This window comes from Portunus trituberculatus, chromosome 36 (assembly GCF_017591435.1).
Source record: "Portunus trituberculatus isolate SZX2019 chromosome 36, ASM1759143v1, whole genome shotgun sequence".
Taxonomy (NCBI): domain Eukaryota; kingdom Metazoa; phylum Arthropoda; class Malacostraca; order Decapoda; family Portunidae; genus Portunus; species Portunus trituberculatus.
The window spans coordinates 7,499,094-7,520,886 of NC_059290.1; the positions used below are offsets into that span (position 1 = coordinate 7,499,094).

A 21,793-nucleotide genomic window follows, 5' to 3' on the forward strand; every position below is an offset into this window, starting at 1 on the left:
CAAAAGCTTTTTTAAATCCAAATATACACAGTCTATCCATCCTCTCTCTCTTGTATTTTGTCAACCACTCTTGAATAAAAGCTCAGTAGATTTGTTACACATGACCTCCCTTTCCTAAAGCCAAATTGATGATCCGATAATAACTTATGATCCTCCAGGAACCGTATCCAATATTTCTTTATCACCCTCTCACAAATCTTACCGACCACACTTGTTAAAGACACAGGTCTATAGTTAAGAGGCTCTTCTTACTGCCTCCCTTATAAATGGGCACCACTTCAGCTCTTTTCCACTCTACCGGTACTTCCCCGGTTTCTAATGAGCACCTTACAATATCATATAATGGATCTATCAATTCTTCTCTACATTCCTTCAATAATTTGCCTGAAACTTCATCTGGTCCCATCGCTTTATCTTCTTTAAGTTCCTCCAACATTTTATTTAACTCCTTTTTAGGTATCTTAATGTCATCCATGTACACATTTCCTTCTACATTCTGTATGTGTGTGTGTATTTACCTAATTGTATTTACCTAATTGTAATATACGGGAAAAGAGCTATGCTCGTGTTGTCCCGCTCCATATCTATTAATGTCCAGCTTTTTCTTAAAATCATGAATATTCCTTGCTGACCACTTCCATGTCTAAACTATTCCATGCTTCCACCCTTCTATGAAAGCTATATTTTTCACATCTCTCCTATAATCCATTTTTAGTTTTTCCCATGCCCTCTCGACATTCTTCCATTCCACATATACAGATCTTCCCTATCCATTTTTTCCATGCCAATCATCACTCTGTATATTGCTATCAGGTCTCCCTTTCTCTTCTGTTTTCCAGGGTTGGAAGTTGCATTCTTTTCAGTCTGTCTTCATAAGTCAAATCTCTTAAGTCAGGCACCATTTTTGTTGCAGCCCTCTGTACTTTCTCTAGTTTCCTTATGTGTTTCTTTTAAGTTCAGCCCACTGTATTGTTGCATATTCAAGCCTCGGTCTTATCATTGCAGTAATTATTTTCTTCATCATTTCTTCATCTAAATATCTAACGCCACTCTTATGTTCCTCAATAAGTTCAATACTTCTCCAATTATTTTGTTTATATGTCTCTCTCATCTCATTGGTAATTGTCACCCCAAGGTCTTTTTCTTCATGACTGGTTTTATGTCTTCATTTCCTATCTTGTACATACTCCTGATTCTTCTTTCACTCTTGCCAAACTCTATTTTCTTGCATTTTGTCGTGTTGAACTCCATTTCCATGTACAGCTCCATTTCCATATTCTGTCCAAGTCTTCCTAGTAGTTCGCAATCTTTGTCACATCTCACTTTTCTTAACAATTTTGCATCGTCTGCAAATAGGCTCACATAACTGGACACCCCATCCACCATGTCATTTATGTAGACCGCGAACATTACTGGTGCCAACACTGATCCCTGTGGAACTCCACTCTCCACCAATCCCCATTCTGATGGTCTGTCCTTAATTATTGTTCTCATTTCTCTTCCTACCAAAAAGTCTTCCATCCATTTTAGTAAACTGCCATGCACTCCTCCTACCATTTCAAGTGTGTGTGTGTGTGTGTTTGTGTGTGTATTTACCTAATTGTATTTACCTAATTGTAACATACGGGAAAAGAGCTATGCTCGTGTTGTCCCGTCTCCATATCTATTAATGTCCAGCTTTTTCTTAAAATCATGAATATTCCTTCTTGACCACTTCCACGTCTAAACTATTCCATGCTTCCACCCTTCTATGAGGAAGCTATTTTTTCACATCTCTCCTATAAGTGGCCATTTTAGTTTTTTCCCATGCCCTCTCGACATTCTTTCATTCCACATACACAGATCTTCCCTATCCATTTTTTCCATGCCAATCATCACTCTGTATATTGCTATCAGGTCTCCCTTTCTCTTCTGTTTTCCATCAAAGTTGCATTCTTTTCAGTCTGTCTTCATAAGTCAAATCTCTTAAGTCAGGCACCATTTTTGTTGCAGCCCTCTGTACTTTCTCTAGTTTCCTTATGTGTTTCTTTAAGTTCAGCCCACTGTATTGTTGCATATTCAAGCCTCTCTTATCATTGCAGTAATTATTTTCTTCATCATTTCTTCATCTAAATATACGAACGCCACTCTTATGTTCCTCAATAAGTTCAATACTTCTCCAATTATTTTGTTTATATGTCTCTCTCATAGGTCATTGGTAATTGTCACCCCAAGGTCTTTTTCTTCATGACTGGTTTTTATGTCTTCATTTCCTATCTTGTACATACTCCTGATTCTTCTTTCACTCTTGCCAAACTCTATTTTCTTGCATTTTGTCTGTTGAACTCCATTTGCCATGTACAGCTCCATTTCCATATTCTGTCCAAGTCTTCCTGGAGTAGTTCGCAATCTTTGTCACATCTCACTTTTCTTAACAATTTTGCATCGTCTGCAAATCTCACATAACTGGACACCCCATCCACCATGTCATTTATGTAGACCGCGAACATTACTGGTGCCAACACTGATCCCTGTGGAACTCCACTCTCCACCAATCCCCATTCTGATGGTCTGTCCTTAATTATTGTTCTCATTTCTCTTCCTACCAAAAGTCTTCCATCCATTTTAGTAAACTGCCATGCACTCCTCCTACCATTTCAAGTTTCCAGATCAGTCTCCTGTGGTACCTTATCAAAGGCCTTTTTTAAATCCAGATATATTCCATCAGCCCAACCATCTCTTTCCTGTATTACATCTATCACCCTCGAATAGTAACATATCAGGTTTGTCTGCATGAACGCCCTTTTCTCCAAATTAACACTCACAAAGTATGTCATTTTTCTCCAAGAAGTCTGTCCATCTATTCTTCACCACCCTCTCACACATCTTAGCTACCACACTTGTAAGTGACACCGGTCTATAGTTCAATGGGTCTCTCTTGTTACCTGATTTATAGATTGGGACAATGTTAGCTCTTTTCCAGTCTTGGGGCACTACACCTTCCCTTAATGAGGCATCAATTACTTCACAAACTTTTTCTGCCAGTTGCTCCCTGCATTCTCTTAAAATCCATCCTGTGTGTGTGTGTGTGTGTGTGTGTGTGTGTGTGTGTGTGTGTGTGTGTGTGTGTGTGTGTGTGTGTGTGTGTGTGTGTGTGTGTGTGTGTATTTACCTATTTGTATTTACCTATTTGTGTATTACAGGGCCCAAGCTAAGCTCTCTGTGACCTGTCTCCTTGTCCATTCCTGTCATATCTCTCTTTCATCTGATTGACACACACTGCGTCAACAACATCACTGCTCAGTTTATTCCACTTATCAATGCTACGAGGCGGGAAACTGTATTTTCTCACGTCATTTAGACAGATGTCCTTTATTAGCTTTTTTCCATGTCCTCGGAGATGATTACTTGTGGTCACCTTTATCAACTCTCTGTCCAGTATGTCAATCTTGTTCACCAATTTATACATAGTTATCATGTCTCCTGTTCTTCTCTCTTCTAATGTGGTCAGCCCCAGCTTCCTCAGTCTTTCCTCATAGTCTAACTCCTGAGTCCTGGTACCATCCTTGTTGCCAGCCTCTGTACCCTTTCCACCTTCTTCACATTTTTCTTCATATGCGGTGACCAGACACAAGCTGCATATTCTAACTGGGGTCTTATTAAGGTACATAATATCTTCTTCATCATTCCTTCATCTAGGTAGTGGAATGCAAGGCCAATATTTTGAAGCATGTTGTATGTTTTCCAAAAAATCTTGTTAATGTGTTTCTCCGGTGACAAGGTGTTTTGCATGGTTACTCCTAAGTCTTTCTCCTCATTGGTCTCTTTAATTTTCTCATCACCCAGCCTGTAATCCCTGTTTGGTCTGTATCTACTTCTTCCCATTTTCATAACATGGGTCTTGTCTATATTAAATTCCATCTGCCACTCCTTACTCCACTCATATATTTTATCAAGATCTTCCTGTAACTTGTTACAATCTTCCACATTCTTTACTCTCCTCATAATTTTAGTATCGTCCGCAAACATGTTCATGTAACTGTCAATTCCTACTGGCATATCATTAACATAAATCAAAAACATGATGGGACCCAGCACTGACCCTTGTGGAACTCCACTGGTTACCTTCTTCCACTCGGACTTCCTTCCTCTCACCACTGTTCTCATTTCTCTTCCCATTAAGTAATTTTCCATCCATTTTGCTAGTTTATCATTTACTCCTCCAATCATCTTTAGTTTCCACATCAGTCTATTGTGTGGTACTTTATCAAAGGCCTTTCTCAAGTCCAGGTAGATAGCATCCACCCATCCCTCTCTATGTTGTAGTATGTCAGTCACTCTTGAATAAAAACATAATAAATTGGATACACGATCTTCCTTTTCTGAAACCAAACTGCCTTTCACTCAGAATGTTTTCACTTTCTAGATACTCACTCCACTTAGCTTTAATTACTTCTTCACATACCTTGCACAATATACTAGTCAACGATACTGGTCTATAATTTAGCGGTTCCATTCTACTACCATTCTTATATATAGGCACAATGTCAGCTCTTTTCCACTCTTTCGGGACTAATCCTGTTCGTATGGAGGTTTCCACAATATCAAATACGGGGTTCAACAATTGATCCTTACATTCATTTAGCAACCTCCCAGATATGCCATCAGGCCCCATTGATTTATTAATATCCAGATTGCTTATAATTTTCCTTACATCTTCCTTAGTAACCATGATGTCCTGCATTTGCTTTATTTCCGTAGGCCTTCCTCCCATAAAATGCTCCTCCTTTGTAAACACTTTGCAAAAGTTGTCGTTCAAAATTTCAGCTATATCTCCAGCATCTTCATATACTTCTTCCCGTTTTTACCTTTTCTATTGCCTCCCTTTATTTAGTTTTCCATTTATGAATTTGTAAAACATTTTGGGTCACTATCACAGTTTTCCACCACCCTCTGTTCATATTCCTTCTGTGCTGTTCTCCTTACTTCAACATATCTATTCCTTGCTGTTTTGTAGACTTCTCTTGATAATACATCACTGTTTTTCTTAAGTTTCTTCCATGCCTTTTCTTTGTTCTTTTTTGCTTCTTCACAATTTCTATTAAACCACTGTTTATTATTTAAAGTCTTCTTTCTGTGATATGGCACAAACTTTTTCACAGCAGAGTTATACAAATCCATAAATTTATCGTATTTCAATTGCATATCCCTTTCCTGGTATACCACGGACCAGTCAATTTCATTAAAGAACTCCCTTATATGGTTATAATTTGCCCTAGTATAATTTAAATTTTCCTCCCTGCGTTCCACAATCTTATTCGTGCTTAATTCCGTATCCAGCTTAAAGCTTAGGACATCATGATCGCTTTTCTCCAAGGGACGTGTGTGTGTGTGTGTGTGTGTGTGTGTGTGTGTGTGTGTGTGTGTGTGTGTGTGTGTGTGTGCACACTTAGCTACTGAGTACAGAATAGATAAGAGCATAAATTAGATCATTAGTAGTAAGTATAGTAAGAGTATCAGTGAAAAGCATTAGCAGGAGCACAGGTCCTTTGTTCCTACCTCTAAGGTCCGTTCGCCGCAGTATGCGTAGTGGCTCAGTGAAGCTCAAGCAGCAGAATTATGACCACCTCAAGGAGAATGGTGACATTGGAACCATGAACAGGACCTCAGCAAGTCGCAAGGTTCAGGATCTGGACATCAAGATGCTGCAAGCAAAGAGACAACAGGCAGAGATGAGAAGGTAAGTTGTCAAGATGTTTGCTGGCTTTGTTTCACTCACTGCATGGTGTGCTCTGATAACTTGAGGGCTACCAAGATAAGGAAGACAGAGAAATCAGTGATATAGGTAAGGTAGGGATAAATGCACTTGGCTTATTTGAAGAAATATGAATAGATATATGCATCAATCAAAGACTGCTTGGCTGTGTCCCTTTAATTACTTGTGTCAATGTGAATTTTTCAGGAACCAGAGGGAGGAGGACCTGAGAGAGAACCATCCATACTTTGACACGCCACTGTTTGCTGTGGGACGTGAGAGTCGCTTTAGAAAGTTGTGTCAGGTCATTGTACACTCTCGCTATGACACAAGCCACAAAGACCCAATAACAGGAAAGGAGAGAAAAATCAAATACAAGCGGCTGCAGTGAGTGTTGGAAGTTGTTCTTTTTCATAGATTTGGTATTGGTGCCATTGGATAATGTTGAAAAGTTTGTATTTTGATAGCCATAAAAGAAAAACCTATCTAAGGAGTTTTCATATTGATTGTAGAGTATATTATTGACATCCATAACTGTATAATTCTGAAGTGCAAGGATAATTGCAATGAAGGTCAATGTCAGGCTATTGGTTAATGTATGTAATGAGAGGCAGGACCTGATTGAGGACTTATCTTGCAGCAATCTGTTGGGCTTGGTGACATACTTGGACTGGCTTATGATCCTGGTGACCACGCTGTCCTGCATCTCCCTCATGATGGAGAATGCCAAGTACCGGGTAACACAGGAACCCATGCTTCAGGTTAGCCGTGCCACCATGGCAGCTTACTTTGAACATTGTCATTTTGGTACAGCACAGTGTTAGTTTTTGTATATGTGTCGCCTGTTAGTTTTTGTACCTATTGAACACAGTGTTTTGAAACTTTTCATGTTATGCATTGTTCAGGAGAAAGTTTAATACATTAATGTTGAGCCATATTATTGTAGCTGACCTCAGTATATTTCAATGGCTCAAAGAGCAGTAAGGGTTTATATTTAGGTTGTTTTTAAAGGAACTATGTATTATTTTAGGTGGTTACTTGCACTGAATGACTCTATATAAGCTGACTGTTGGTTACCAGATTGCAGAGTATGCCTTTGTGGTTTCCATGAGTCTTGAGCTGGGCCTCAAGATCCTGGCTGATGGTCTGCTCTTCACACCCAAGGCCCTCATCAGAGACATGGCTGGCGTCCTGGATCTCTTCATATACACTGTAATGCTGTTAATGCAGTTATGTGCATCATCAAGATTTTTGCATTAGATGGACTCCCTTTTGTCCAGTCATATTTCAGTTGTACAATTGGTTCTGTAAAAGTGGTTGTTTTTGTAGCATATTTGTGAGCATTCTTGTAACATGTCCTCAACTACTTCCAGGTTTCCTTGGTGTTTGCGTGTTGGATGCCTGACCTGGTGCCTCCACAGTCTGGGACACAGCTGTTGCTCATCCTGCGCTGCCTGCGGCCACTGCGCATCTTTAATCTGGTGCCACACATGCGCAGAGTTGTGTCAGAACTCTGCAAAGGTTTCAAGGAAATCTTGCTGGTAAGAACTTTAATACATAAAGACAAAATCATGTGAAGGGTACATACTTGTGTACCAGACAGTTCTTACTGACATTGTGATCAGAATGGGTTCACTGAGAAGTTGTCTTGTTGGAACAAGAATATAAAGAAACAAGTCTCTGGTCCTGTTGTTCTTTCTCGTTCTTTTATGACTGAAAATTGTTACTTTATATTATATCTGCATTAGTTTTCTTTTATTTCTGAACACAGTTTGCCATTACAAGAGTTCCATAATGAAGCTTGAATTAAATACATATCATACACTCCTAATGTTTTAGGAATTTCAATTATGTTTTAGGTAAAGTGTGTGGCTCATTGGTACTTGTATAATCCAGTACCTATTCCCAGTTTCACTTGCATTTTGATGTTGTTTCCAGGTATCGGTACTGCTCATAGTCTTGCTGTTTGTGTTTGCAAGTTACGGTGTCCAGATGTATGGAGGCAGACTGGCGCGATGCAATGATGAGACAATAACAGAGCGCAAGGACTGTGTGGGAGTTTTTGTCCGCAAGATTTTTGTTACCAAGATGAAGTTGGAGCCTCTGGAAAATGAGAAGTACCCGGCCATGTTGGTGCCTCGTGTCTGGTGAGCTACAGTCCTGTTGTTGTTGTTGTGGTGTGGCTGTGGTGCAACATTTGTGTGGGGAAAATACAGAGACTTCCTTGTTGTACATATAATAGCTCTTGTCATGAATTTGAGGACTGCTTTGACTTAATACACTTAATAAAGTCTATTTGTTGGTATGGAGTTGAAGATTGAAGGATGCTTTTGCAAATTTATCAGTTTTAGTTTTACTATATAATGACTTACAACCACAGTGTGTCACATCCAGTATAGTGACATGATATTTATTTCTTCACATATGTAACACTTCCAGTACTTTGAATGAAGGTGAACAAGTTGACTGGGAGTTTTAAGTTTTAGGCACTGTATTACACAAGAGAAGTTTACCAAGAATGAGAGGAGGTTCAGTTAGGTCAAGTTGATATGCATGAATACCCACAAATCCATACTGACTGATGTGAGTGTTTTGGCTCCATTATGGGATAGAACAAACAGATCACACTTCCCCTGCTAACAGTCTCATACCCAAAACACAGGGCCAACCCTCGGCGCTTCAACTTTGACAACATAGGGAATGCCATGCTGGCCCTCTTTGAAGTGCTTTCTTTCAAGGGCTGGCTAGATATTCGTGATGTGTTAAAAATTCGTCTTGGCATCGTAAGTTGTTCCAGTTCTTGTGAATGGTGTGGTGTTGGTGTTGTTGTGCAGCACTGCCTTGTCTGTGTCGTCCCTAATTGTCCGCATGATGAGTGTTTGACTGTCACCATTAATGTGCCTTGCCCTGGACCATTTGCCAGACTAGATGGTACTGAAATGTGACAGGGTAGTGATCACTCAGCAGATCCTGTAGACCAGTCTTGGCAGATGTCTTGGTTATCATACAGATAGACATGTATTATCATAGAATTAACCATATCTGTACCATGGGTTTATAAAATGTATGTGGTCTTCATCTTCATGAGATTTATTTATTTTCAAAATTTTTGGACTAAAGGTAGTGTGCGATAAAGGTTATTACTAGTAAAGGATAGAATATATGCTGCTGTTTCTGCTGCTGTTGCTGCTGCTGTGTGAAATACTTTAGTGGTATCTGGCGAATTTGTTTTAGATTAACTCTGTATCTAAAAATTCATTTCGGTTTTGCAATATTTTTGGAAGATTGTCACTGTTTTATATACTATAGAGGTGTTTTGAGTTGTTTAATAGTTTTTGTGATATTCATTAAGAAAGCTTTCAATGTGGAAAATTTGAAAAAAAAAAATTTCCCATAGAATCTGGAAGAAAGAGAACATTACAGTGTACATTAGGTGTGTAAATGAAAAGTTGTCATGTACTACTGGCTTATGTGTTTATTCATAGATTTTCAAGATAATGGAATAGTAAATTCAAGAACCATGTACACATACCAGTTTCACTTGAGAGTACTAATGGTACTGCCAGATATGAACTAACAGAATGATGAAATATAAAATTTATATATGTAAGTACTGGTATATACTGTAGTTTTATTGAAACTTGTATGTGTACCATAGCTTAGAGCATGAAAGTTATCAGCTCTGTTGGCTTGCAGGTGTGGTAGCTTTTGTCTTGTTTTGGAGGTGCTGTGCTTGATGGAATATTTTGTCTATACATCTATAGAACATCATGCTCCATGTTACTGTTATAAGCCTGGGATTGAAAGGTTTTTGAGGTGCCTTAAAACTGTTTGTGTAAGTGTAGTCACTATGTAGTTCTAGAATAGATCTGTATGGTGTTGTCTAGTGTTCAGAGTGCCACTACAGTTCACTTTGTGAGTCTGTTACTTTTTAGGCTGTGAAGATTTTGTTCAAGGGTTACTTGCTCATCCAAGGAGTGTGAACTTGTAACTTGTTAAGGCCTTGTACTTGGTTTGATGTGACACTTTTGACCACTTTTTTGTAAGTAATTGAGATAACAGTGAATTTTATCTGTTAATGTTCCCAGCCTGAAAGTTAATACTGTTGAATTGTTCTTTGTATCTCTTAATAGTATTTAAAGAGTCTGTTTTGATGTTTAATTGGTAGCAGATAATTGTGGTAACTAGAACTGCCAAACTGGAATATGTCTAAGGAAACATTTTAGTGCTCATATTGTTACATCTCTGCAGGTAGCTGATGATTCATGCAATACTGAATTTGTTGAAGCGAATGAACAACTTACTGGTGTTTCTTTTCCACAGGCTTCCACCATTTACATTCACATCTTTGTCTTTCTGGGGTGCATGATCGGCCTCACACTGTTTGTGGGTGTGGTCATTGCCAACTACTCTGAGAACAAAGGAACAGCACTGCTCACTGTGGACCAGCGGCGGTGGTGAGTTGTGGGCGGCAAAGACACGTTCTCTGACATCTGTAACCTTGAGATGCTTTGTGCTCTCATTGGGAATGTTCCCCAAAGGCCACAGAGATGATCAGCCAGGTTGTCTGGTTTTTCTTCCTCACTGATGGCATAGTGGAGATTTTTATTACATTCGTCTGTTTGTCAACTGAAGTGTGACATGTTTTGTTTACTGTGTGAAATCTCATGTTGGTGATATTTGTCAGGTGTGATCTGAAGAAGAGATTGAAAATTGCCCAGCCGCTTCACCTTCCTCCACGTCCTGATGGTAGGGCCTTCCGTGCCTTCATCTATGACATCACACAGAATATTTACTTCAAGCGCTTTGTGGCCATCTCAGTCATCATAAACAGCAGCCTCCTCTCTGTTGCTGTGAGTAAAGTCTAGGATATTGCTTGCTATATATGTGCTGTCCTATAATCTGCAGCCATGAGATATTAAAAGCTTGAGTTAACTTTATTTAGGTACTCAACAAATTACTAATGGTTAAATAGCAGCAACATTTTTTATACTAAGAAGTATGATATGAAACTAATTAACAATTGATTACTTTTCATTCCTGTCATTTTCTGTTCTAGAATGATAAGTAAAAAATCTGTTAAGTATTAACAGCATGTTTTGTATGACTTGACCTTCCTTTCCCTGCAGTGGAAACAAGAAGAGGAGCGCACTAAGACCCTGGCTGTGGTGTCCTCCCTTCTGAACCTGGTGTTTGTGGTGGAGGTGGTGATGAAGTTGATTGCCTTCACTCCAAGGGGCTACTGGCAGAGCCGCCGCAACCGTTATGACCTCTTTGTGACCATGCTTGGGGTGGTGTGGATCATCCTGAACTACACTGTGCAGGTGAGTGTTGAGAGGGAGGTGCTGGGCTGCTGTGCCAGCATGTGGGAATGAACACTTCATCTTGTGATAGGGCAAGATATTTTTGGTAAATGGCTTGAGAGTTTCTTGAAGGAGCATCATCCCTCTCCTCCTGATATAAATTCTGCCTTCCTAAAATTACATTAACTACAATTCAAAATTCTACTGTTTTACATTATAGGACTGATTGTTAAGAAATCTGGAAGTCCAAAAAACTCCTTTAAACTTTTAAAAAGGAAGTTCTTGGATTTGTAAATTCTGTTGATTCAGTTACTCCTGTCTTGGCACACTTCAGACTGATGAGTCCCATATGTTTGGGTTCATGGTGAACATCCTGAGGTTCTTTACCATCACGGGGAAACATGCCACTCTCAAGATGCTCATGCTGACAGTAGGTGTCTCAGTGTACAAGAGCTTCTTCATTATCATGGGCATGTTCCTCCTCATCCTTTCATATGCCCTGGCTGGCTGCATTCTCTTTGGCACTGTCAAATATGGGGAGGGCATTGGGAGGTGAGTCTTCAAGTGTTTGTATGACAGAAATGTGAAATAATTGATACAAATGTGGTTGTAATACTGACATGGGTGATTATGGTTTTATTGCCAAGATGCTAAAACAGTCTCTTTTGCAGGCAAGCAAACTTCCAGACAGCCACCAACGGCATCACACTCCTGTTCCGCATTGTGACCGGGGAGGACTGGAACAAGATCATGCATGACTGTATGGTAGCACCTCCCTTCTGTACTCTGGGACTTAACTATTGGGAGACTGACTGTGGCAACTTTACTGGCTCTCTTATTTTCTTTTGCTCCTTTTATGTAATCATCACATACATTGTCCTGAATCTACTTGTAGGTGAGTCTTGTACACAGAATTTATTTTGCTTATTTGTGTGAGCACACTCTTCAAATTATGGCTGAATGACATACATTTCTCTTTGATTAGATGTATTTTCTCTACCGGAGCATGATACCAGCACAAGTGCAGCAGCTAGATTAGTGTAGCAGTTATATACTAGTACAGTAAAATTCTGTTTATCTGAATACTGATAATTATTCACTTTACTTAATAATCAGAATTCATGGCCAAAATTAAGTTTTTGTGCAAATTCAAACCAGGCACCAGAAGCCCCATAGCAATGAGGGATGGAAGTAGATGCTGCTGCATGCTACCGATGTTCCCCTACCTTTGACCAATCCAGTTGTGATGGGCAGAATCCAATGATTCAAGTGTTCAAGGAACTGATTCCTTGGGCATGTGGAACTAGTTCCATGGGAAATTGGTATAGCATGGCTGATGAATACAAGAGTCTTAGAACTGCCAGTGTGCTGCTTGGTGTTACCACCATATATTGTTTTACATTTTAAGTATTATGGCCTTGACAGATTGTGCATTACCATATCTTTCAGCTATCATCATGGAGAACTTCTCTTTGTTCTACTCCAATGAAGAGGATGCTTTGTTATCATATGCTGACATTCGCAATTTTCAAAACACTTGGAACATTGTTGATGTCAACCAGCGAGGGGTCATTCCTGTCAGAAAGGTTAGAGGTGAACTGTTTTTATTTGGCTTATCTATAGGTTTGCATTGTCAAATGAGAGAGAGGGAGAGAGAGAGAGAAATGTATTCAATATATGCATATCTTAATAAGATATGCATATAATAAGATATGCAATTTTATATTCAGATATGCACTATGCATATCTTAATATTAAAGTTTAAATTAAAAATCTTGGATGATGTTTTTGACAAGGAATTGTCACTTACCAGGTCAAGTTCATCTTGCGACTTCTAAAAGGAAGGCTGGAAGTGGACCCTGAAAAGGACCGTCTCCTCTTCAAGCACATGTGTTATGAACTGGAGCGCTTGCATAATGGGGATGATGTGACCTTCCATGATGTGCTCAAGTGAGTTGTTTGTGTGTGTGAATGATGCAGATGAGTTGATATGGAGTTGCTGGTTGTGAGTAGTCCACCATTATTAGTGTAGATTTGCTTGTTTGTTTCATCCATGCTTTGATATACGTTTACTCTTTAGATACATAAATATTTCATCACCCAGTTATGGTATATTGATGTGTATTAGAACTGTCATAAAAGCTTCTTGCAGTTCATGTCGTCAAGTTCATCCCTTTGCAGTTTTTTGCATAATGTTTTACTGGTTTTCCATTCCAGCATGCTGTCATATCGGAGTGTTGACATTCGCAAGTCCCTGCAGTTGGAGGAGCTCCTTGGCCGAGAGGAGCTGGAATATATCATTGAGGAAGAGGTGGCCAAGCAAACCATACGTAACTGGCTGGACAACTGCCTCAAGAAGAAAAGTGCTGTGAGTTGAGAGTAACTGTTTTTACTGGATGAAGGAAGTGTTGGAATGGTTAAAACAAGCACTAAAGATGAGGGTCACTAGATGGGTGGAAAGTGCATCACTAAACAGTGCCTATCATCATCATTGATGGATCCAGGATAAAAATTTGTGAGGGGCTAATCTGAATTCCCGTACACCTTGAGATTGGTGGCGAGCCTCATCAACAAGGGGGTTTGGGGGACTGCTATAAGCTTCCCCTGAGAAATCTGATTCAGCCTTTGCAGAAAGCCGTGTTACATTATTGTTCCATGTATACCTATTACCTTGCACGGTACATAGATATGCCCACGGTCATAATAAACAAATATTGTGGGACGGGCTTCAGTCCCCTCAGCACTGCTCCCCCTCCCCTGCATCTGCCATTGGTCATCATTACTTCTGTTATAATGTCAAACTCACAGCCACACATTTCAGATTAATCTCATTGTTTTTTGACTTGCTGCTTGTTGTTGTCTCATTATCTCTGTGCTGTTTTTTGTTCTTATGTCTATGTTACTTATCTGGTTTGATATGTTAAAAATAAGTTAAAAGGAAATACTTATCTTTGCTGACTCTATTAATATTGTATAAATTTTACAGAAAAAAGAGCAGATCAGCGATATTCAGTTGGGTGTAGATGAGGACAAGAAGGTACCAATTCCTGATAAGGAGGACACTGAACCAAAAGTAAGTGCTGTTTCATATTTGTACTCTTAAATATTTCTCTCTCTCTCTCTCTCTCTCTCTCTCTCTCTCTCTCTCTCTCTCTCTCTCTCTCTCTCTCTCTCTCTCTCTCTCTCTCTCTCTCTCTCTCTCTCTCTCTCTCTCTCTCTCTCTCTCTCTCTCTCTCTCTCTCTCTCTAAGAATGTGAATGATGCCTGTATGGGTGCCTGTGCTTTGTCTGGGTCACACCATGAGGGACTGCCAGTATGGTGTATAGTTACATGGATTATTGGGACTGCTAATCTTTAAATCTGGAGAGGATAAAAAAGAACAGTAACTCATGTAGACATTAAGGATCGTGAATGATATAAAAAATTTCCTTTAGATACATAAATTCAGTATGAGAGAATAAGAGAACTTTCCACAGTTTTTTTGCTTTCCAATTTTTGTGCATCGAAAGGCACTGGAATACATTAAACCACCAGGAGACATGCAGAGTAACACATTCATGTTTCCTCAGGAGGGTGAGCAGCCCAGAGAGAGGAAGAAAGGAATGATTGTGACTTGCACTGAATCTATAAGCAGCATCCAGGAGGGAGGCAGGAAGTTCTTGGCTCCCACACCTTCAGACTCATCTCAGAGAGGAGAGAAGCATACCCGCCATGATTCCAAGTCTAGGAAAAGCAGGCCCTCAGGTGAATCATGAGGAGGATGCATTGTGATCTTTTTATACCCAGACATAATTTCTCTGCCAGTACAGATAGAAACTTTAATTGTGAAAAGTTGATGTTATAGTGGTGATTTCTTTACTTTCAGGAACTAATAAAAACTTGCCACATTTGAGTGAAGGAGGAGAGGGAGCACCAGCAAGCCTTACTGGCCAGCTGAGCAGTGACATCAAGGCTGTGCTGCCCCGCTCAGCCTCAGGGTCAGGGGAGGTGCGAGACTGGTGGCGGGAACAGGTTGGCTACAATTCTGGCTCAGATGTTTCAGATGAGATGGAAGATGATGTTTAGAGTGTTTTAGAGGGAAGCAGTAGTCCCACAGCTGACATGTCTGCCCACAGCCGGCCTGAGTGAGTAATTACATATGTGAAGAGGGAAGAGTGGATAAGAGATGCTGAAATGTTATGCTTAACTACCAAAAATGAATGGCAGTGTTACCTGTAAGGAGCTATGTGAAGGCCACAGGATTCTTGCTTATGATTGTACAACGTTTGTGATTGTTCCCCGTGCAGTGGATATCAACAAGACCAATAGATAATATATTACATATATTGTTGTAATAATTACAAAGCAAAAAGATATATATTGATATATTTATAGAAATATTTATAAGTGTATAATTATTTACATGCAGTTTTTGTTGGAAGTTTGTAGATGGAATTATCAAGTAGTTGTGAATGTGAAATTGATATTCTAGTTATGATCATAACTGTTTATTGAATGGTGTCAAGGAGGCAAGTGCAGGGATTAAGAATCTTGCTGAATATATTTTTATAACAGAAATGTGCCAATCATAAGAATACTACGTACAAATGGCTGTTACTTATGTATGAAATATACCAAAGAGGAAGTTTTGATTCAATAGCCATAAGAAATTTTGCCTTATTCAATTAGGTGTTTGTTCCCAATGAGGAGGGTGTTAATTTGCCCTCCTGCATGTGGGTGAGGCAGTGCATGGCTGGCCAGTCTTCCTCCTCATGAGGTGTCATTATGGGAACTGTAAGGCAGATTTACTTTTATTGCACATAATGGTGGAGGCATTCAGTCAATCATATACAGTCAAGTTGTGTCTCTGAATTCCATCCATAATAGTCAATTAGTTGTTTCACATCACAAAGCTAGGTGCAGTCTGTATTCAAAGATCAAAGTGTGTTAATAACCTTTTACAGATACAGTAAACCCTCGATATAACAGATCTTGATGATGGATATTGGATATACTATATATATATATATATATATATATATATATATATATATATATATATATATATATATATATATATATATATATATATATATATATATATATATATATATATATATATATATATATATATATATATATCATTCATTAAATTTGTATGGTATGTCTGGTGATAAGAGAGAAATGTTAAAATTAGATTTACTAGGGAGTCATGAGTTACCTGAATTCCAGTATATATTGAGAGTGCCTGTAGGTCATCAAATGGTGTACTACTACCACACTATTAAACATCGCACCAGATTGTTACTTCTTTTTATCAAATCTGTGTAGTGAATGGAGGCCATCCCTTACCATTGAAAATTCAGGTAAAAGGGAGATGTGTTAACTTACAAGACAAAGGCAAGGGTAAGTAAGGAGGTGCGGCCCGCTTGTGCGAAAATTTAACTAGGCTAAACAAACAGCAACCAACCCAGGGGAATACCCAGTTGAAGACAAAGTCAGAGGTGGTGTCTCCAGAAGTGGGAATTTATCATTGATATGGCAGAGGCAGAGGCTCTTTATGGGCAAGGAAGGCGGAGACGTGTGTGTAATGTAAGGGTTGCGAGTATCAGGGAGTTTTGAACAGAGAAGGTTTGTGCGGGAGTTGTGAAGATATGAAGAGTGCAGAAAAGGATGCATGTGGCCGATGCAACAGGAAGGTTAGGTGCAATGAGGACGGCATGCAGTGCGACGATTGTGAGGTATAGTACCATATTAAATGTTAAAAGGTAGATGCCGAGCTATATGAAATGCTCAAGAAATATAAGAAGATGCTGTGGTTTTGTGCTGTTTGCACACCTGCAGTAAAAAGGACACTGAGACAGGCAGAAAAAGTAATGGAAGAAAATGAACAGCTAAAAAAGGAGATGAAAGATTTAAAGCAGCACCAAACTAAGATGAACAAAAGGGTAGAAGTCATTGAAAAGAAATGGAGTGAGAAAGGAGAGGTAGAAGATCAGGGAGACCTGAGGCAAGAGATAGATAAGTGGAAAAAGATGCATGAAAAGATGAATGAAACTCTACGGTTGATGGAGGAAAGGATGAAAAGAAGAGAAGAGGAAATGGTGAAAACAGTGACGGGAAAGGTTATTGAAGAGCTAGAAGAAAAAACTGAAAAAGAAAAGAGGAAAAAGAATATAATAGTATTTAACCTGAAGGAAAGTGAGAAGAGTGAGGCAAAGGAGAGAGAAAAGGAGGACAGAGAAGTTTGTGAGCATGTATTTCATGAGAAGTTAGGGGTGGAAGGAGTACAGGTGGAGAAGGTATACAGAATGGGAATGAAAGTGAGAGGGAGTGAGAGGCCCCTAAAAGTATGTCTGCGTGATATATATGATAAATGGGAGGTGGTGAAGAGGGGTAGACAGCTGAGAGACTGTCATGAGAAAGACAAGTAAAATCAGGATTGCCCCTGACAAAACTAAGAAAGAGAGAGAACAAGATGCAATGCTAAAGGAAAAGTTGCAAGAGAAAAAAAGACAAGGAGGCCAGTGGAAAATACATGGGGGGGGGGAAATTGTGTGAGTAGAAGGCACTGATGGGGACTAAAATACAGGTGTACGGGACAAAGAAATAAGGGGAAAGAGTGTAAAAATTAAGGTAATAAATATACAAGGGCTAACACAAACTAAAGCAAAAGAAGTAGAAGAGTTAGTGAGTGATGATAGTATAGTTTGCTTAACAGAGACCCAGAAGAAGCTAAGAGATATAAACTTAAGTGATAACTGTGTGATAGTAGATAATATGAGAGAGGAGCAAGATAGAAAGGGAGGAGGACTAATGGTGCTATATAGGAAGGATACAGGAGTAGAGCTAGAGAAGATACCAACAAAATGTCCGGATATATTGCACACAAAAGGGAAAATGAGAGGATGGGAGATGAGACTAATAGTGGTTTACCTGAGTGTTAACGATCCAGCGAGAAATAATAATATTAAGCTACAAATGGAAAGGATAATAAATGGAAACTCTCACCTGCTCTTAGTCATGGGTGACTTTAATGGACATGTGGGCTTCAAAGGGGAGCAGAAAGTGAATAGAAATGGAGAAATAATTTTGGAATTGATGGAAAAATATAGCTTGATAATGTTAAATGATGATTGCAAATGCACAGAAGAGTTCACATGGAGCAGAAATGAACAAAGGAGTGTTATTGATTATGTATTGGCAACAAATCAAGTCTATAGGAAATTCAAGAGCATGCATATAGATGAGGAGAAGGAAATTTTTGACATGTCAGACCACAATCTAATTGAAGTGGAGCTAATAATAAAAGGGGAGAAGAAAAAATTTGAGAGTAAAGAGTGGGCTGTGAAGGAGTATTATAAAACAGACAAAAATTCCTTAGAAAGATTTCGGGTGTGCATGAAAAGCCAAGCGCTAAATAAGGAAGTGGAGAACATTGAAAAACTGGAGTCACTAATAAAAGAAACAGCAGAGAAGGTCCTAAAAGGAAAATATAGGAGAAGAGAAAAGAATAGCAAGAACACAGAGCCTGTATGGATAAATGATGTAATTAGGAAATAAATAAAAGAAAGGAGGAGATTAAATAGGATGAGGAGAAATGCAACAAATGAAGAAGAGAGGGAAAGGTGGAAGGAGTTATACCTAAAGCAAAAAGAAAGGGTACATGTGCTAATAAAAAAGGAGATCTGTAAACAAATAGAGAAAACAGTCAAAGAAATTAAGGAAATCAAGGATGGAGGAAAAAAGATGTGGGAGTACATTAAGAACCTAAAAGGGGAAAAGATCAAGGAGAAAAATCCCCTAAAAATTTATGGAGAAGATGGGGTAGAACTGGAGCAGAAGAAGGTCGGGGAGGAGGTAAAGAAATTCTGGAGCAACATATATAGAAAATATGAAAACAATATTGAAGAAATCTGGGAGTATGAGAACATGATCAAAGACATAGAAGAGAAACGATCAGTTAGGCTGAACGCACTTGATGAACAAGGGACAGAAATGCAATATATACAGACTTGTGCAGTGGAGGTATGGGAACACATCGACATGGCAAGAAGGGTGACAGGAGGAGAGGTGCAATTACAACAGAACATTATCACAGAGGAAAGAGTGGCGAGGTGTCTAGGAAAAATGAAGAGCAAACGAGCTGTGGGGACAGATAATATTAAAGGAGAAATGTACAAGGAGATAGGAAATAGCACAGTATTAAAGGAAATATTAGCAAAGGGAATGAAAAGTACATTAGAGTCAGGCCATGTACCAGCAAGCTGGAAAGAATCAAGGACAGTGATGATCCCCAAAACAAGATGCCCAAAAGCCAAGGATTTGAGACCTATTGCATTAACTAACGTTGGGTATAAACTAATGATGTCAATCATAAGAGATAGCTTAGAAGATCATATAACAAAGAACAGGTTAGGGAAAGAAACGCAAGGAGGCTTCACAGAACGTAGTAGAATTGAAAATAACATTTTTTGTTCTAAAATACTGCATACAAAAATCTTTCAAGATGAAAAAGATGTTGATTGTAACATCAATTGATTTTGCCAAAGCATATGATAGCATAAAGAGGGAGAAATTAATAGAAGTCCTGATGGAAACTAAAATAAACCCAATATGTATTAATTTAATAGCCAATGTATATAACAATGATAAGACCAAAATTAACCTAGGAGAGGAAGAAATGCTGGAAATAGACGTGATAAGCGGAATAAGGCAGGGATGCACAGTGTCTACCACTCTTTTCAAACTGATTACTTTTAAAATAATGCAACAAATAGAAGATTTAAACAAAGGCTACAGGGACGAGGAGTTTAATATAACATCGCTTTTCTTCGCTGATGATGGAATGTTGTTAACCAGCAGTGTGGAGGATACCAAACACGTAATAAAGAAAATGGAGGAGATAGGAAAAGAATTTGGGTTAGAAATAAACAAAGAGAAAAGTAGAATAATAATATTTAACATGAAGGTAAGACCAGAAAATATTGAAAATATAGAAGTAAAAGATAGATTTAGATATTTAGGAATCACTATAAATGACAGCATTAATTGCTTCAAAGTGCAGAAGGAGGAAATGTTAACAAAGGCGAGAAAGCTGGCCAATATGACGAGGAGCGTAATAGCGAGAAGTTGCTCAAAACTACTCATTGGAAAATTTTTTGGAAGAGTGTGGCACTTCCTCCATTTTATATGGAAGTAGCATTATAGACTTTAATGAAATGGAAATTAGTAAGCTGCAGAGGATAGAAAATGGGGTTTTCCGGCAAATTTTAGGAGCACCAAGCTATACACCTATAGCAACCCTGAGGGGGAAGTTGGAGCATCTAGTGTGAGTTCAAGAGTGAGGGAAGGGCAGCTAAAATATCTAAGATATCTACTGGTGGAAGGAAAAGACTTGGTGAGAAGGGTAGCAGAGGAGTTGGTGGAGAGTAGGCAAGGGAGATGGATAAAAGAGTGGCACAGGAGCTAAAAGATCTGAGAGAATTAAGACTACTGAAAGGAAGCATACAAAATGAAACAAAGGAAAGTATATCAAGCATAATGAAAACTAGGGACACACAGGCATGGCGAGAATCATTAAATGATAAAACTAGTGTAACTCTGTACAAAGAACACAGGAAGGAGATTGGAGGGCAAGATGAGGTATACACTAATGACATAGCATCAGATATCCTATTTAAATGTAGAACAAACACCCTAAAATTAAATGATAGGAAAAGATTTTCAAATGAAAGCACAGACTGTTGGCTGTGTAGTGGTGACAACGAAAATTTAGCCCACTTCCTTCTCTGGTGCCCTGCCTATGCCACAGAAAGACAGAAAAATAAAACATTACAGCAGCCATACCAGGAAAATACTGAAAAAATAATAGGGATCTGCTTTTGAATAATACAGACATACAAGAAACAAAAACAACTCTGCAAAAATTTTGGAATGTAAGACAAAAGAAGATCAAGGAAATAGAAGACGATAACAGAAACCAATAAGTGAAAGAAGAAAAGACCCCGACAGCCAGAAAAATACGTCAGGGAGAGCCGATACAAAGGCATCTCTCCGGATCGGATCGGTGTGTTGATAGACTCAAGAGAAGAAAAGAAGAATAGAGAGTAGAAGATAAAGTATGGTTGAGAGTATGAAGGAAGTGGAAGTTTGAAAGATGACGGAATAGCCGTCATATAGAGTGGTTTATTTGTTACATTGGTAATTTTTTTTTATTCATTTTTATTATTTTTTATTAATTTATTTATTTTAATTGTTTATTTATTTATGCACTGGTTAATTTGCTTATTATTTTTGTTATTTGTTTATTATTTATTTGTTTTATTTTGAATATATGTGTATATTTATATATTTATTTGTATTTATAGTATTTTTATCCTGTGTACAGTGGTCTGGGTGGTAGCTTTGATATTTTGTTAATAGGTTTCCTAAACCAACTATGTTCTTGTTCTTGTTCATGTTCGTTTATTGTTATATGATATGTTGTGTCTTTTAAAGTGTATATCATTTTGTGTTTTATATAATTTCCTCTTGTGTGTACTGTTATGTTAATCGGATCCAATTGTGCAAGTTTATGTAGTTCTTCTGTGTTTTTGGTGAATGGATGTTTTTCATTATAAGCAAACCGAAGTGCTTCATTTTGTTTTCTTTGTAGTTTTAGTATTTGCGAGTTTGATAGAGCGTTCAGAGCGTAAGCCGGGTAGGTTAATATTGGTAGTACACATGCTTTTACAAGATGTAATTTTATGTTTGTATTTAAGAACTGGAATCTCTT

General features: G+C 38.5%; 1 protein-coding gene across 4 annotated transcripts in view; it reads left to right on the forward strand.

Moving 5' to 3' along the window:
- Positions 1-16,317, forward strand: part of LOC123513482 (sodium leak channel non-selective protein-like) — a 24,930-nt gene extending 8,613 nt beyond the window's left edge. For 3 of the 4 annotated variants that reach the window (XM_045270664.1, XM_045270665.1, XM_045270667.1), the window contains exons 15-32: positions 5,546-5,719; positions 5,942-6,121; positions 6,375-6,495; positions 6,815-6,946; positions 7,108-7,275; positions 7,673-7,881; positions 8,397-8,517; positions 10,058-10,191; positions 10,422-10,587; positions 10,864-11,058; positions 11,372-11,589; positions 11,709-11,932; positions 12,487-12,623; positions 12,851-12,987; positions 13,255-13,405; positions 14,024-14,110; positions 14,607-14,781; positions 14,903-16,317. In XM_045270664.1, the coding sequence (XP_045126599.1) occupies positions 5,546-5,719; positions 5,942-6,121; positions 6,375-6,495; positions 6,815-6,946; positions 7,108-7,275; positions 7,673-7,881; positions 8,397-8,517; positions 10,058-10,191; positions 10,422-10,587; positions 10,864-11,058; positions 11,372-11,589; positions 11,709-11,932; positions 12,487-12,623; positions 12,851-12,987; positions 13,255-13,405; positions 14,024-14,110; positions 14,607-14,781; positions 14,903-15,102 (2,929 nt within the window). In that variant the 3' untranslated portion in view covers positions 15,103-16,317. The remainder of the gene's footprint in view (positions 1-5,545; positions 5,720-5,941; positions 6,122-6,374; positions 6,496-6,814; positions 6,947-7,107; positions 7,276-7,672; positions 7,882-8,396; positions 8,518-10,057; positions 10,192-10,421; positions 10,588-10,863; positions 11,059-11,371; positions 11,590-11,708; positions 11,933-12,486; positions 12,624-12,850; positions 12,988-13,254; positions 13,406-14,023; positions 14,111-14,606; positions 14,782-14,902) is intronic. The other variant, XM_045270668.1, reaches the window with a different exon arrangement.
- The last annotated feature ends 5,476 nt before the right edge of the window (positions 16,318-21,793 follow it).